The sequence below is a fragment of the Puntigrus tetrazona genome, chromosome 24, assembly GCF_018831695.1.
Source record: "Puntigrus tetrazona isolate hp1 chromosome 24, ASM1883169v1, whole genome shotgun sequence".
Lineage (NCBI taxonomy): Eukaryota > Metazoa > Chordata > Actinopteri > Cypriniformes > Cyprinidae > Puntigrus > Puntigrus tetrazona.
This window is the reverse complement of record NC_056722.1, coordinates 18,443,686-18,462,484: the sequence shown is the minus strand read 5'-3', so window position 1 is coordinate 18,462,484 and position 18,799 is coordinate 18,443,686. Positions and strand designations below refer to the sequence as shown.

General features: G+C 36.5%; 1 protein-coding gene across 3 annotated transcripts in view; it reads left to right on the top strand.

Moving 5' to 3' along the window:
• ctnnd2a (catenin (cadherin-associated protein), delta 2a) overlaps positions 1–18,799 on the top strand; it is a 245,003-nt gene that overhangs the window by 53,306 nt on the left and 172,898 nt on the right. For 2 of the 3 annotated variants that reach the window (XM_043227004.1, XM_043227002.1), the window contains exon 3: positions 16,582–16,697. In XM_043227004.1, the coding sequence (XP_043082939.1) occupies positions 16,582–16,697 (116 nt within the window). Of the gene's footprint in view, positions 1–10,565; positions 10,795–16,581; positions 16,698–18,799 lie in introns of those variants that run through there. The other variant, XM_043227005.1, reaches the window with a different exon arrangement.

Genomic DNA, 18,799 nt, shown 5'->3' with positions numbered 1-18,799 from the left:
CCTCTCATTCTCTCTCCCTGCAGCCTGTCTTTTCCTTCTCGCCGAGGCCACGGGGTCTCATAAGAACTAGTGTTTTTCCCTCAGCTAGCGCCTGGCACACTTCAAACGCTCTAATCTCTTTGACCCCCACATGAAAGAGGCAGCGCTGGGTCCAGCCCATTCAAATAATGGACAGAAGAAGAAAGACTAGTCTATGTGAATGTAAAACGGTACCAAAATATCTAAATGTGCACATCTGGGCTGCGAGATGACATTAAGCAATCTGTCTCCAGTGAAGAGCCAGCAGCATCTTGGCTATGTGATAGAGGTTTTAGAGGTCCTATATTAATTGCAGTTTATGACAATTGCATGAATGGATTTTATGCCCCCAATGCTCCATTTATTTGATTGCCGTTTTGATTAAATAAATGAACTTGATTACATTTATTTAATTTTACAGTAAAAATAGTACTCTTATGAAATATTTATTTCTATTTTATTCTTTCAATGTAAAGGATAATTTTCTGCAGCAGTTACTCCAGTCTTCAGTGTCACATGCTAATTTGCTTCTCAAAAAACTTTTCTAATTATTGTCAGTGTTGAAAACTATTGCTTAATGACTTTTTTTTCTGTGTATATGTGGGTGGAATGGGTTTATTAATGTTTATTAATAGATGGGTTTTTGTGATCAATAAAAACTTGTAAGAAAAACAGGCCCAACAAAAACAGTAGTCTATAAAACTTAATAATAATATATATAGAATGAAATGCATTGAAATACATTTTTTTTGAAGACCCTCAAGCCTGTATTTTTAAATATCAACCTATAGGCCACTGTATCACAATCCTTAAAGATAACATTAAAGCAAAATTTTATTTGTGAGCCAGATTTATTTAAGGACGAACTATGAACACTTGAGGGACCATGTAAAAATTCAGCCAGTGAGCATCACTAACATATTTAGTCTTCCCGTGAGTGCTGCTAACTTTGCAGAGGCATTTGTTTATGGGTTTTTATGAAGAGAAACCCTGCCTGGATGTAACCATTAATGGCAATTACCAGAAGAGAATGTAGCTGTCTCTAACAAATGATCTCCCCAGCATCCCCTCAGAACCCTTAAGCAGAGTACTGATTAGAAATGCCATTGTGCATGCCAGTAATGGCGACACGTTGTGTTAGGTGAAACTCAAATGAGACAGGAACAGTGGGAAGCCAATATCATCTCTCCAGCGGCGCATGTTCTTTGTGTTAGTTCTGCACTGTGTTGTTGATGTCTAAGATTTAATCATGAGCTCATCCGTCCCAACATTCAGTTCCTCATGCACCATACCAGTGTCTAATGAGATAGGCCTAACAAAATTAGAGTTCTCTGTGTGATGTAACATGTAACTAGACAAAGAACTGGTCTATTATTAGACATGCCTGTTAATAAAGAATTCTTAATCATTTGATTCCGTGGGAATGGGGTTTGATGGCAATATTGTTGGAGTCATATATAAGGTTGATTTTTGTCAACCCACAAGCTTCTGTTACACTTATTTATACGCAGTGAAATTGAAAGAACTGTTAACTTTTAAGGACACCATTTTTATTCGCTTTAATCATTTTTTTCAAGTGTACAAAAGGTCATGCGCTTAAATAGGCACCTTATTATTTTCATTTCAGTAAAGTCATTTTGATTATACATCTGCAGTTAATCATAATGCCATGGGAAATAACGAATTACACTTTAGCACTGGCCAATAAATCAAGGGGAATTTTGCAGCATAGATTAATGTATAGTTCAAGTGCACTTCAGAGATTGTAAAACTGGCACCTTCCCAGATAACAGAAATGTGTCTTCTCAATGGTAAGTAGAAAGAACCGGTATTTAAGATGTGTCAATTGAGATACGTGTGTAAATCAAGACTTGGCTGTCATACAAACTTAAGGGTCAAATATGGGATAGCATGATATGAATAGTCTTTCCATTAAAAGCTATTTGAGAACTACTAGTGTACTAGTGTAAAAATGTGTTTGCAAGCAAAATCTATATTATCGATATTTCATTATTACCATAGTAATAATGTTTTACGAGTGCTGGAATATTTTTGTGATTGTATTCCAATAGTTATAGATAGCAGATTTTGCTTAATGTTTTCTGTCGTATTTAAAAAGAAGCTCCTTTAAATGAACCTAAAAGAAAGCCTGAGGAGTGTCAAATTAACTGTGTTTGTAGTTCTGGTTTGCAGCGATAAAAGGAATGTCACAGAGTGAAAATAAACCTGGCAACCTCTCACCTATTACAGTTTTTAGCACATAGCACACAGCTAATGACTTCAGTGTGAAATAAAATGTAAACTGATGTGATGTAGCCTAATTAATCAGTGTATTTTAATTTTCAATTTCAAATAAGGACAAAAATGAAGTTGTAATAATAATTTAATTATTATTAATAGTAGTATTACATTAAGAAGTACATTTTGTAAGTAATATATTTCAGTTAGAATTTTTTTCAAGTTTAACTTAAATTTTTCAGGTTTCATTTTTATTTTGACGGGTTACTGTGAAGAGTGTTAATGTGTATTTAATATAATGACAGTTTTTCAAAAATGGAACTGTCAAATGATCATGAAGTGACTCTTAGAGCAGCTCTGGAGATGATAATACTGCAAACGTCATTAGACCTGTGTAGCAAATGAATGATGGGTCTATGTGATTCATTCACACAGAGACCTGCAAGAAATGCAGAATTCATATTTAAAGGTGCTGTATGTAGGATTCTGACTCTACTAAAGCATAAAAATACTATAATATGTTTGCAGATATTTAAGAAACATACTTGTTTATCTGAAAAACCTACAGTCCCAGAATGTCAGCTTCGTTTTTGGTTTGTGAAACCCACCCACTACAAGTTTACCCAATCGTGTTTCGGAACTCTGGGTTGCCAGTTTGGTGGAAAACAAAAACATAGCATACTTCGTTTCCATCATGGAAGCTGGCAAATGAAAGGGGTCTGAGCAGGAATCTGGCAACCTGCGTTGGAGTCTGAGTAGGAGGGGCCGAGTGAAAAAATACATCTCAAATATTTTGAATTTGGACTGCAATGCCTAGTTCAACCACACAAGTGCCAAACCTACATATAGCACCTTTAAATAGTCTTTTTCTGGCTTAACATTTACAGACACTAGCCCATATGTCAATCTAATTTAAAGTTCACCCAAACATTGTAATTAACCTGTTTTTTACTCACCATCAAAGCATCCAAGCTGTATGTGACTTTCTTCTTTCAGACGAATCCAATCGGAGTTATATTCAAAACTGTCCAGACCCCTCCAAGCCTTTCCATTGGACTAGACGGGTGATTGCTTTATACACATCTGAAGATATTAAATAAAATATGCGCATATGTAATAAAATGTCCCAAACACAGCTCCGGGGGGCTTCTTTATGTTTTTTTGAAAGATAAATATTCATTTATCCTTGTAATATCCACATAATAAACACTTTTATCTCTCTTCCTCTGACTGGAGCTTGCAGAAGCAGTCCTGGCAGATGACATAATATGTTTGCATTGTGTGATTAAGTTTGGAGAGAGAACAAAACAAAATTCCAGTCATAAATTATAAGCACAAACCAAGGAATTATAAAGAACAATGTCGGAGTATATCAATATTTTTTATAAGGTTTCAACTACAGAGGCACGCACCTCTGGGAAATGATATATTATATATTACGTCCCACAATATCCGCCGGAAGTGAGAAAAAAATGTTTATTACATTTAAAACGTAAGATACTTCTTACAAAAATGTCCATTATTCACCCCCCTGGAACATGTAAGGAACGTTTTGTTACGGATGCGCACCTTTTAATTTACGAACTGTAGACAACAAACACCCGCTTACTTCCACTGAAAAGCTTAAAGGGGTCTAGTCAATTTTTAAAATAACTCTGATTGTATTTGTTTGAAAGAAGACTGTTGCATACACCTAGGATGCTTCGAAGGTGAATAAAAGACAGATTTTTATTTTTGGGTGCACTCTGTGCTCCCACAGGTTGCCGGATTGAGGACATACAAAAGAAAAAAGTTTTTCAGGTCTGGTAAAATCTTTGATCTTTGATTCAGTTTGTTTGTTGACTTTAATGGGTGCAATACACTGTTATTTCCCACCACCTGGCAACCCGTGGTGTACCATCGGGTAAATTGGCAGTGTGTGGAACTGCACAAACCAAAACAAACACGGAATGCCCATTTCAGTGGAATAATGGGCTATAGCATTGTTTTTGCGAGAAACAAGTATGAAAGTTTAGCATGTTTTCATATTAGCGAAACACCCCTCCCCCCAATAATTATAATGTGTTTTTAACATTGTAATAGTAAGTAATATAGTAATAATTATTTATTTCAACTTTTTCTTCAAAAGAAGGAACATTGACCACAATTTAGAATAAATCTATTTGTGTGGGAAACATAATAAAGCGTAACATAAATTCAGTTATTTCTGTTTGACCAAACATTGAACAAGCTAAAAATATAATTGCACAGATGCAGAGACTATAATTATAGAGCAAAATGTCCACTTATAGATGAATTGACTGCCCTCCCAAATGAATGCCAACGTGTGCGTGCCAGATGTGTGAAAGAGACACCTTCATCTTCGTCTTCACCTCTTTTTTTTTTTTTTTTTAATTCCCACACATAATAAAGTTTTGTCAAGGACTGACTTTTTGAACCTCCTCCTTCAAAGCCCAGCGACGCACATCAAATATTTCATTTCAGGTATTTTCATCAATTCCAGAGCTCACTTTCTTAACCTGTCACTCTCTCCACCCTTAAGAGAGCACGTGGCGCGCAGTCCTTTACATTTTCACATGCTCAGCGCAGCAGAAGAGTAAAGGTGCTAGAAAAAAGGGATTTCTCTCCTGTGACGGTTATATTGTTTTCTCCGTCGTTTCAGCTGACCTTTTGCTTTTTCTTGAGTTTCACTGAACGTGTTGAGCAACTCTGCTTCTGTCTGGAGACAGAGACTGAGAGCCTGTCTTTCTGGGGCCCAGTATATGAAAACAAATGTCTCTGAAGATCAATGAATTTAAGTCCGATGTGGAACTAAATCAGGGCGAACAGATTCAACCAGGCAGAAGTTACTCAAGTGTTTAATGCTCAAGCGCAGAAGCACAACTGTGAGTTGGCATTTAGGCGCTGACATTTCAAGGTTCTGTTTTGTTGTGCCAGTAGTCTAACCTCATAAGAGCGTGAACTTTGTTTTTTTTTTTAAAGCATATTTAGACATGCTGATATTTTTGCTAGTGTGTGTGTGTATGTGACCTTGGTGGAAGCATATTTGTTGGTTGTTAGCGTTGGTTGACTATATGGGGCAATCGATGTCAATGTAACCCATCTAGAGATCAGGGTGGCTGATGGAATATCAGTATTATATAATAGAGCTACATAATGTACAGTGGCCTCAGAGAGTATTTGGACACGAGTCACAAATGTCTTTCATTATATTGTATAACAAATGTGCAAACGCATGATTTTAGAGCTTTTATGTTTCAGAAAAGAGTAAACGTTTCTAAGCCATTTTACTTTTACCTTTTTCTGAAGTAGATTTTTGCAAGTATATGTAGTTCACACAGATATCATTGAAGATCATCCAAAATATAATCACAATAACTAATGATTCCAGTTAACAAAATAATTTTGATGATGAAGAGATGTATTTAACTGTATTTATTTTACGTTTTATTTTTTCCTTTCCTTTTCTTTCCTAGTTTTAGTTCACCCAAAAACTTGTCATTTATTACTAACCCTCATGTCGTTTCAAACCCGTAAGACCTTCGTTTATCTTTCGGAATACAAATTATTAATGTTTTTGATGGAATCTGAGGTCCCTTTCTTTGACCCACCGTAGATAGCACTGATATTACAATGATCAACACACAGAAACTGAACAATAACACAATAATAACATCATTTATACAGCAGTCCTTTTCCCCGAGTTACAGTCTCATGAAATCCTTAATAGATATAATAAATGTTTGTAAATATCAGTTTTTTTTAATTTTTTTATTGCAATTGAAAGAAATAGGTGATATATTGTACCTTATTGTTAATCAGTTGTTAGTGATTTGTTGTATTGGCCAATATAGATGTTTGAAAACCTTAGATTAATTATAATTATTATCAGTTTTGGGGGGGGTTATAATGTTGTCAATGCCTAAATTCACTTGTAGCTTTAAAAAAGATTGTTTTTCGTTCAAATAAGTCTTATTTGGTCGAAATAGTTACTTGCTACATGTCAGTTATCAGTCATAACATGAAAATGAACATCAGCATATCAATATTATCCAGAACTGTACTGTCTGTCGCCGCTTGTAAGTCAGTTTACTATCTAGCTCTGTTCAGAAGTTATAGGGTGTCATAACAATTTAGGCATGTGAGTCGAATCTCTTTACTAAACCATATGCCACTTTGTAATCCCAACTCTCAGTGAGGGAAATGAAAGAGTGAGATACCGCCCGGTATTCTTGTTTCTAGCTATCAGAAGCCTGCAATCATCTGTTGACTTAATTTATGTCCGTCCTGTCACATTAAACAATAATCATTCCCATGATACTTCAAGAAGATAAATTTCCCTGTGCAATCCTGAATGAGTCTAATCCATCGCCAGCTCCTTTAGCACTGTCTGTAAAGGTTAAGTGAGTTTCTTTCTTTCAGCACAGTGTATTTTTTTTTCCCTGGCAAGGGAAAGGTTGTTTGCCCAGTGTAGTTTGTTTATGTATGTGTTGGGGTAAATTGGCTATTCTTAGTCTCACTGAAGAGCAGACGTGACAGACAGAGGCCCTGCTTTTGAACTGACTTAATTGGGCCATTCATCACAGAATGCTGATGATGTCTGCCTCTCTCTCTTTCACTCATGCAGCTATCTTTCTCAGTCGTTCATTTTGCATCTTTTCTTGCCCTCTTTCTGTAAAGAGAAATGTAATTATTGAATCACGTGACCTACATTTCCCTACTCCTAGGATACCCTTATCAAGACATCACAGTTTTAAAATAGAAGAAAGTAGAGAATCGTGCTGGGATTCTTTTATTGGGAAGAAATCCCTTTGGGATTTGGATTTACGTTTTCCAGTATTCTTTCCCTTCGTGAATTTGATCTTGTTTTTAGTTCTGCTTTAAATCGCATTTTGTTATCTCAAGTGGAATTTGAGATGAAATGTTTGTATCAAAAACCAATGTTAATGTCTCCTTGTGCCCTGATAATGTGCAGTGAAGTTGAAGATTAGGATAGTCATTACTGCTTTACATGTGTTATGTAATGTTCCTGTTTGTCATACTTTCCCAGTAAACCCACTTTGGTGACATGGTAACTCTTCAAAGCTTGTATTGCATAATATACCAACTCAAGAACATTAAGGCAGTTTAAAAGGAGGCAAACGCAGGTCAAGTTAATTATAAAGAGCCTGCTTTCCATAGTTTTTTATATATTTTATTTCATTTCATTTTTTAGCAATGACATTCATTCTAAAGTGTCTAAATACATACACATTTGCATAGCGTTACTTTTTAGTTGTTTAGACACAACATTTTGTTAAATGTCATTCATATAATAATAATAATTAAATCCTATCACTGACAAAATTCCATTAACTAGTCATTAGTGGTGCTTTTAAAGCAAAACTTATATGTATAATTCGTTGCCCTTTTTTTCCAGCAGACTGTGAGTTGAACCACAAGTTCAAGGGCTTAACTTCATGCTTGACATGCTAAAAAACACATGGAACCACCTTTAGTCAGTAACAGGCTGGTTTCCTGATTCCTGACATGAAGTTGACTGACAAGGGCAGTCCTTCAGTACTGAACGTGTGACTGAACACCAGGTTAGCCAACCTCAAACTTCTCATCCTGCACTGAAACGGTCACCTGAGAGAGATGGAGATATGGAATGGCTCCGCCATCCGATCACATGACCTATTGTTCGTTCCGTGGGGGATACAGCTGGTTTCCCCGGGGGCTGGAATAGGATACTCTCTACTTGAGTAGCTCTGTGCAAACAAAACCATCGCTGTACAGAATCACGAAAGGGAACCGTACAAGAACAATATACTTGCAAGATGTCAAGTACGTACAATGATTGTGTGCCTTTGTAGGGATATCAATGTTTTTTCACTATGTCAATGTTTTTAAATGTCTCTTCTGCTCAAAGAGGCTGCATTTATACAGTATAACTGTATAACTACAGTTTAAGATAATGACTTGCTATTTTAATATAGTCTATTTTAAAATTCATTCCTGTGATGCAAAGTTATATTTAGCATCATTACTTCAGTCTTCAGTATCACACGATCATTCAGAAATTATTCTAATATGCTAATTTGCTGCTCAAGATACATTTCTTATCAATATATTTTTAAGGATTCTTTGAAGAATAGAGAGTTCGAAAGAACAGCATTTTTTTCATTTTATTGTCACTTTTGGTCAATTAAATGCATCCTTGTTGAATAAAAGTTTTAATTTCTTTCTTCGTGACAGTTATACTGCCAGCAGAATGATAATATTATATAATGTAATATATTATGCTACGGGCCATTGAATGCTTGAGTCTGATTGGCTGACAGAAATTTGTGCAATTGCACAAGGCGTGCAATTATTTTCAGGGAACCACACAGAGAATGTAGTTCCAGGCAGATCTTTGACCGCATTACAGTTCTGTATCACTTTGCCAAATGGTTGTAAAAGGTCTTACAACAGCAAAATAACCAAAACCTACATCGACATGGGCCAAACAAATAAATATAGGTATCAATATGATAAAACCAAAAGTTTGTTTTCATGTCACAAAATTACGTTTTATAATGTACAGCAAGCATATACTCTATCTCTCCGGCTCTCTCTCCCTCAGAGACGCACACAAATTAACATATGCACTAATGCTGTTAACGCTACTCTGACATCCGTAACATCAACTTGAAAACAACTTGACTTCTCACGCTGTTTTAGCCATTGTTGAGAGATGCGCACACACACACACACACACACACACACACACACACATAGCTTAGTTACTAACTGTATTTATCTGTTATCAACAGTTCAAGCCTTTGTTACGAGGTCTAAAATGATTTTTTGTAATTAACAGCAGAGGCGTTGGATGAGATGTGGAAGAAATAATCCTGCTCACAATAGCATTTTAAGCACAAAAACCAGACAAATACCTTGAAATATATAATTTGATCGATGTCTCTGGGTGTGGCAACTGCAGTAAAGTCAAGCGGAATAATTGAATCTGGGCCGTTGAATTATTAGAAAAATAATGAACACCTGAGGTGCTTCGCATAGTGTCCGCATCACCACCTCGGGCGTGCATTATTTTTTCATAATCCAGTGGCCTGTCATCATTTATTCCTTGCACTGTAATATAATATAATATAATATAATATAATATAATATAATATAATATAATATAATATAATATAATATGCATTCTGATCCATTTAAAAATAGCAATTAATTTCATATTATGACTGATAACTGATACAGATGACTGATATAAATTATGTTATTTTGTAATTAAAATAAAAACTAGACACTAAATACTACAACCAATTATTTGAATGGTTTAAATATCTTTTATGTTCATTTCAAAATGACAGTTATCATGTTCCTAAGTTTAATAGTGTTTTAGGGTAAACTTTGTGTGTTAAAATGTTGTGTGTTTTCTTTTAAATTAAGAAAAATCTACATTACCAGTGTATCGCGATTCTCTAATGAAGAGCATCTCATTCCCTTGAAACTTTTCTGACCGTCTTCTCCAGCTCATCTGCGAGGATGGAGAGATCAGACGGAAGAGAGAAGCTTATTAGGCGAGAGGGTGACAGCGCACTTGGTATGCATGAGAACGACGAGAGTAACCTTTTATCAATCAGCTTTCATCACTGACCAGCCCTATTGAGGGAACACAAAGCAGGCGGTCAGTTTTTATTTTCCCGCTCGTTGCTGCAGCAACTAAACCTCTGAAACCTCTCCTTTTATGAAGCTTAGATTGGTTTAGTTAAACGCAATACCGTCTCTCATTTACTCTTGACCGCAGCTCGGCAGGTCATTTAGCTGTATGCTGCGAAATAGTGTCCTTTCAATAAATAATGAATATCTGGTAGCTTTAAAAGGGCTGGAGAAGTTTTGGCTTTCGAAACTCTCTGGCATTCCTCTCTGGGTCTCCATTGTGTTTTTAAATATATTCCGACACAGCGCTTTAGATAAATCGCTCTGTCTCTCTCAGGAACACCGACTTCCAGCCTAGTATTGATGTGGAACAGACAGTGAAAGTTCTCAGGCTTTTTCAGCGCGCCGAGGGATGGATGGATGAGGAGAGAGGCATTTAGCGCTTCACCCCAAAGGCACTCGAAATTCTCGCCCGGTCTTTGAGGTGCCGGGCACAAACAGTCCTGCGAAAAGGGGCAGACGGGAGAGCGATTGGAGGGACGCTCGCTTTGGCTTGCTGGCTGGTGGGCGGGACGTTCGCCTATGAAACGTTGCATAAATAATGCCAGAGGGGGGCGCTGGGTCCTCTGTTGCCATGGAGACCTTTGTGGCTGACTGAGCCAGTGTTGTGTGTGAGGTGCTTGGAAGCTGAGGCTGGCAGACCGGCCGCGCCTGTAATGAGTTGAGGAATTTCTCTAATGGGAAGAGCTAAGTGGAAGGATGGGCGACAGGTTGGCTTTACACTGATCTCTGCGAACGCTTGCTCGGGTGTGTGGTGTGAGACGAGGAACGGCTGTTTTTTTCCTGATTTGTGCTGCGAAGGGAAGGAAGAGGATGTTTCTGGTTTAAAGGGTGAGCTGGAAGTTTCTGAACTTTAACTGGATTATATGTATGCTTCGCTAATATAGTGATATTCGGTTAAGGTGTTCCTGCAAGTTGTTTTTCTTGTTGTGTTTGTTTGATAGTGTTATTGCTCCAGAATATCTACTTTAAGCTACCTTGAGATATAATGCAATTACTACAGTATAAATATTTTTCTGTGTTTCGTATATTTAGTGTACTGTTGAGATTTGGGAATTATAAAAACAGATTTACTGGAAACACTTTGATTAAAGCCTTTATGTATCTTCCATTATGTTAGAGGGTTTAATGCATTATAATTATTCATAATGTGCGTTGTAATATGTTATATCTTGTCGTAATTATAACCAAATTTAGAATGCGTAGTGTAACAGTGAATTGATAAGTGTTATGTTTTAACTGTGGTTACATTTATTCATGAGATGCATTATAAGGTGCATTGTAAGACATAATTATGCATTAAACTACTTTTATAATGCATTATACATGAAGGCTTTAAGTAAAGTGTTACCAATTTAATATTTGTGAATTAAAAAGAAACATTTTTGCAACAGAACAGACAGCCCACAACCCAACCCCTTCTTCACACACACACACACACACACACACACACACACACACACACACACACACTCTATCGCATTTTGAGGTAAAATATAGGAGAAATAATTTTTCATTACACTAACTACATTTTATTGATGTTCATGCACAAATGGAATAATTTTTCATATTTGTGTGTAATTTAAAGCTAACCCTTTAATTTAAAAAAAAATATATCTAAACACTTTAATAACCATTTTACTTCATCAAAAATATCTTGTACAGGACTATACACTGTAAGAAAAAAAGCATAATGTACTTGCAGAAAATTCAGTAAAATCTCATATTTTTTGTAAGATATTAAGACATTTAAATCAACCCTAAAATAAAAAAAAAAACATACAATCCCTAGGTAAAACGCCTGTGAAAAAACAATACAAAAGTTCCCTTTTATTAAATGGATTAATACATTTAGGAATTTTAACAAACTTGTTTCCCCAAGACATTTGCTTTTTGTGTTTTTCGCAACTTTTTCTGGGAATTTACTTGCATAGCTTTCTTTCAAGATGTTTGCGATCTTTCAGAAAACTTGAGAAAGTGAGAGAGAGAGCAAAGTTAGCAAGAGTGTTAGCAAGGTTTCTCAAGGTGTCTCGAGGCAGAGTGTTTACAAGAAAAATACAAAACCACAGAATTATAAGCTTACTCTCATTGCATTCTCAGTTCTTCTATCACCATGTCTCCTTAGGTGCTTTTTATATGTGTGAATATTTTCACCAGTTTGAACTGATTTAAGTTAATGAACAAACTTACCAACTCAATGGTTTTTGAATCTTAAATACTGTAGGAGTCATAAAACATAAAATATTTCAACTCTAGCAATATTCACGATCTTGCTTTATCTCCAACAAAATATACTATTATTCAATATATTGCTCCGCCTTATCTGAAAAGAGCTCTATTAAATGGAGAGCACAGAAGGCATTTTTCTTTAGATTTAATTACTTAGGATGTATCTCTCTGTGGGCAGGATGCATTCCACAGTCCATATCCTCTTTTAATGTGTCAGTGTCCTGAACTGCACAAATGTGAGAAACGAAAAATCTCATGGGAGAACTGTGAACGGTGTGAGAAAGAGAGAGCAGAGAAAGCGAAACAGAGAAGAAAGCAGTTTAATTTGTTGCACTTTTGTGGTTTGCTGGCCGATAGCTGGTTGGTTGTGATTAAGTGCAGATGAAAAGGGGTGTTTTAGAATTGAAAATGGGGGAAAAAACGGATAAATTGTTGTTTTGCTGTCTGGAAGAGGGCCTGGCGGGACACACCATCATCTGATTCGGTTCACAAATGGCTTTCAGACCTGGATCAATAAACTCTCCAATTGTACGACCCCCATATGCATGTGGTTACGGATCAGGCCCCCATCGATTCTCCTGCCCAGCTGTAATTAAAACAGGTACCTGTGACAAGAACTCCTGCTGTGGAGAGTCTGATTGTTTTTGGAGTTCCTATTTTATCCTAAATTCCCTGTTCTGGGCCGTTTCGGTGCAGGACTAAAATGCTTTGGAGTTTCACACAGGTCTTTTGTCCTTCTCTGAGTGCATTTGAGGAATAGGAAGTTCTTTGATGGCTTCTCGTTGGAGGAAGTGCATTTTTTTGCTACCGGGCTTCAGGCTCTAATCTTGGCTGCCTGGAGGGGGCAGCTTGGGGCCGACGGTCTAGGTGATTATATGTGCCGTCCGGTTATGGAATGGGCCTTTATTGGTGCTGATGGTGCACTTTCTGTCCCAGCTGGGGCGTTAGTGGTGATTATCATCTCTCAGGGCTGGCCGGAGGTCTGCCTGTTTGATTTATAGCTGGCGCACACGCTGCTCCACAAATTCTACAGAAGTTTCTCTATGGGACTAGAGTTTAATCTGATCTAAAATAAGTTTGTAATTCAATTTTATTACAAGAGAGAACAAAATGTGCCCTCTATAGGACATTTTAAAATTACATATTGAATGTAATTAGTTGTAGTTGCTTAGAGTCTGTGGTTTGTTCAAATCCCTAATCCTATAAACTATAAGTATTAGAATGTTGCCTTGAATCGCCCAGAAGCAGTTGTTTTACTTTTTCTAAATGACCAGATTGCATTGAAGGAGGAACATGAGCCTTCTCTAGAGACCAGAATGGAGTGTAGTCTTTTTTACTCATTAAACAACATACTAAAAAGCTTGTTTCTGATATACAAGCTCTCGATTCGATTCATTATCAATTCATTGGAATTCATTTTTTCACCATATCTACAGTTTTTAAGGAAAACAAAATCTTTCGACTGAAGCGGTAAAATAAATATGAAACTCTGTCAAGTTGGTGCATTACTATAATATTAAAGGTTAATATGAACAACTAATAAATGTTATTTATTTTTATTTTTAGAAATGCTCTTTTATGCAAACATTTAACTTGCAAATGAGATCTCTTTTTAGATTTTATGTTTTTTCTCCCCTTTAAACTATTAACTTTAAAAAAGATTTCATGATTTATTCATAAAATATAAAGAATGAAACTAGCAGGTTAAGTAAAGACATAATGAATATGTATTAAATATAATCATTGTATATATTTAGTTAAACATTTTATTTCCGCATACCTTCCGATTTTAATTCATGTTTATTTGGGGATCTCTGAGCACGGCTTGGTTTATCTTATATTGATCTACAGGCAGAAACTGAAATCAGCTAAACCTGTCATAAAGACTGTTAAAAATTGACCTATGAAGCAGAGTGAGATCTACAAGCCTGTTTTGACCTCACTGATTGGAGTATTTTTGAGTCTGCAGCCACCAATCTGGACAAGTTCACAGAGACTGTAACTTCTTATCGTTTAATAATGATAAATTCATGGTTTATTGGTAAACATAAACAGCTTCGTCACGTCAAAGAGGATGCTTATAGAAGTAGGGATAAAATCTTGTATAATCTGGCCAGGAGCAGACTAACAATGGAGATCAGAGTAGCTTAAAAAAATACTCCTCAAAGCTGAGGAAAGAGCTCTCAGCCAATCGGCATGGACTGGTCTGAGGAATATCACCTTGTACAAGACGCCTCCCCTAAAAGTCTGTGGAGAATCAAGAACTGGCTGACAATCTGAATGTGTTTTACTGTCGATTAGAAAAAGCCAATCTATCACCCCCCCCCATCCACTCTGATCTGCACTCCACCCCTACACCTCAACTACCTCCCTCCCCTAACATTCAACCTGTGTGGATGAAGTGAACTGGGTCTTCGGGAGGTAGAAATCAAGAAAAACTTCAGGCCCAGATGGTGTTTCAGCCTCCTGTTTAAAGGTCTGCATTGATCAATTGGACCCCATCTTCACACAGATCTTCAACAGATCTCTGGAGCTGTATGACGTTCCATGCTTCTTCAAATGCTACACCATAATTCTGGTCCACAGAAAGCCCAAAATCACTGGACTTAACCATTACAGATCTCTTGCTCTCATGTCTGTGTCATGAAGTCATTTGAGATACTGGTTCTGGCCTATCTAAAAGATATCACTGGACCCTTGCTGGATCCAGAGCAAACAGGTTTGTGGATGATGCAGTCAACTTAGGACTGCATTACATCCTGCAACACCTCGACAGACCTGGGAATAATGCAAGGATAATATTTGTGGACTCTGGTTCGGCCTTTAATACCATCAAGCCTGACCTGCACTCAGACAAACTGACACAGCTCTTCGTGCCCACCTCTATCTGTCAGTGGATTACCAGCTTTCTGACAGACAGGCAGCAGTTAGTAAGGCTGGGCAAACTCACATCCAGAACTCTCACTATCAGCACTGGTGCCACTCAGGGTTGTGTTCTCTCCCCATTGCTCTTCTCCCTGTACACGAATGACTGCACTTCAAAGGAGCTCTCTGTCAAGCTCCTGAAGTTTGCGGACGACACCACAGTCATCGGCCTCATTCAGGACGGTGACGAGTCCGCTTACAGACAGGAGGTTAAAGAGCTGGCTATCTGGTGCAGTCTGGTGCAGTCTTAACAACCTGGAGCTCAACAGTGGAAATGACAGTGGACTTCAGGAGGAACCCCTCCCCCACTCACCATCATGGATAGCACTGTAACGACAGTGGAGTCATTCAGGTTCCTGGCTAACAGCATCTCTCAGGACCTAAAGAGGGACACTCACATTGACACCCTTACTAAAAATACCCAACAGAGGTTGTACTTCCGTCACCAGCTGAGGAAATTCAACCTGCCACAGGAACTGCTAAAACAATTCTACTCCGCCATCACTGAATCTGTCCTGTGTTCGTTCATAACTGTCTGGTTTGGATTAGCTTCCAAATCAGATATCAAGAGACTGCAGCGGACAATCAGGACTGCTGAGAGGATTATTGGTGCCCCTCTGCCTAACCTCCAATATCTTTACATCTCCAGTGAGGAAAAGGGCTAAAAAATCCCTTTGGACCTCTTATACCCAGCCCACTCCCTTTGAACTCTTGCCTTCTGGTCTGCAATACAGATTACTGACCACCAGGACAGCCAGGCACAAGAAGCCAGGCTGTTTTTTCCCCCACAGCCTATATTTAACCTCAAGAACAAAACTTTCTAATTATACATTGTTCGTCACATCTGGCATATGTATACACAAAACCAAAAATTTGTACTGCACTGGAAGCTCTTGGCATCAAGTCAAGTTCCTTTTGTGTGCAAACATACAAGCTATTCTAATTCTGAAAAAAATGCATATGAAAATTTAAGGCTGTTAATTTCTTATTAATTAACAAAGAACAAACATAATGTGATCATTGGATGGCAAGATGTTTAGTGAAGTTTTGTTCATGCATCAACAGACTAAATAGATTAAAACACTGGTCTTGGGATTAAAGAATCAATATCGAGATTATAAAAATAAAGATAAATCTATATTATTCAGCTACCTGTGGCTCATCGAGCATTATGCAAAAACGGTAAAACATTAGAAGCCACTTTAATAAATGCATAGCAACAAGATAAAACACTCACAGCATTTCAACAAACACATAAGAACATATTAGCATCAAGATGGTATCTTGCACTATTAAATTCCACTTGTATTTTTCTTAGAAAGTGGGCAATGTTCATCTTTTCATCAGTCAGCTGTGTACAGTTTTAATAAGAATGTTTTATTTCAGTAATCTTCTCATGTTTTGTATAAGTGGCATGGAGTAATGGAAATCTGTTAACTGACCATCTCTCTTTCTGTTTCTCAGGAACTGCAGTTTGAAAGATTAACTCGAGAGCTGGAGGCGGAGCGTCAGATAGTAGCTACTCAGCTGGAGCGATGCAAACTGGGATCTGAGACAGGTGGCAGCATGAGCAGTATCAGGTAATGCTAATGTACTGTGTGGGAGTGTGCAGGGGCTATCTAGTGTTTCAACAAGTCTCCATAATGAGATCGTGCTGCCTGAAGGGTGTAATTGTACGGTTAAGGAAACACTGACTATATTCTTGACTTCTTGGTGCAGGGGTCAGAGTGGAGTTCATGCAATTTCAGCTGATATTGTGATTTACATGTACATGTGTGGGTCTGCAACATGTTGGTGGATTTCCGTCTGTGGATCTAAATGCTGATGTTTTTGCCTACATGTGCACGTGTGATTCTGTCACATGAGGGCACCCGGGTTAAACTAGTTTCCACTTCAGAAGAATGGGTTTTTTCTCATGCCTTGGAGGAACTCATCAACATTTACTGCATGACAGAGCCCCACCTGAACCCTGGTTTTTATCAAAAAATAATTAAAGACTTAACTTATTTATTTATTTATTTTTATTATGATTGTTTATGACTATTATAATCAGTATCTAATAATAATAATAATAATAATAATAATAATTGTTGCCATCATTAATATTCTTATATTTAATGTTATAAAACATTATTTTTAAATGTATTAAATATATTAGCTGTTTAATATTTTATTACATTTAGTATAGAATAAATAATATTAACAATCATCATTTTCATTATTCTATTTAATGTTATAAAATGTATATATTGTTAATAAATTTTATTTATTTAGTTGTCTATTTATTTTAAACAGTATTAAAATAATATATTTTTTAATGTATTAATTTATTTAAATCGATTTTAATGAATGTTGTATTTTTTATTTTATTATTACTATTTTATTGTAATCAGTAAAGAAGAAAAAAAGTAATAATAATCTTTATCATCATTAGTATTTATATTTGACATTCTCACACACTACATCTCTTGGTGACTTGACCTTCCAGGAGTCTGGTATTGGATGCGAGTGTTTTGTTTTTTGGTTTTAGTGAAAGCTTTTCCATCTAAGCTCTTTAATATTTTCATGATCCTCTCATTTTCACAGCAGTCACAGCAGGTGAGGGGCAGGTTCAAATAACATCTTGAGCTTCTTAAATGCACTCTGTGAAGACGTTTGACTGTTAAGAATTCCGCTTCGGTGGGACAATGTGTTCTTGCACCTGTGTAAAACTAAGAGAAGGCTGTCCTTCAGTTTTACCACCCATTTTTACTCCCTATTCACAGATGTCTTTCAAGAAAGGAATCGGTCTTTAACCGGTTCAAAGAAAACGACAGGGCAAGAAAGAAACGAAGTCCTGCTGCGCTCAGAGCCTCAAGGTTACCACTGAGTGCTTGTGCGGGAAGGAAGCCATAATGTTACTCTGCTACATAATATTGATTTAGCCTTTTAATTTGCCATAAGTGAACCGTTCCACAATAGCTATCTGATTCAGACTTTCATTCAGCTGATGCTTCCAGAGGCCCTCTGTGAAAAACACTTATTCAAACCTGGTCTCTCATGGTGTTGCTCTGTTTGTGGTTTAGGTTACGATTGACTTGTCTACAACAAATGCAGTACTTAATCAGTAACGCCTTTTGAAACTGATCTCGAGTCATGGATATTCCTGTGAGAGGAAACTGTAATTACGACATGTGAATTTGGACGGAATGAAAATCTGTTTTGTAATATGCAGTACAGTTTTTCATATTAGCGTATCTTTGACAATTGATTTATTTTAATCAATCACTTAATCAATCAATAAATCAATAAAAAAATTAATCAATAAATTAATAAAAAATGATTAATTAATGAATATAAAAATAAACAAATAATTTTGGATATTATCTCATTTTAGATACAATTTATTATAATTATTTTTGGATAATAATTTTGGAAAAATTTCATTAAGTTTTTTGGTTTTTATATATATTTGTATACATATATTACTTTATTTGTGTATATAGTTGTATATGTATGCATAATTCCTTTAGCTATATCATATTATATTATAATAATTCATAAAGATTTTTAGCAATGTCACATTATGCAAAAAACACACACAGGCAAAAAACTCTACAGTCGCATTAAAACAGCTTTTTATTTATTTATTTTGTGAGGTTCAACAAATGATATTTTTTTATAAATAGTAGTAATCACTGTT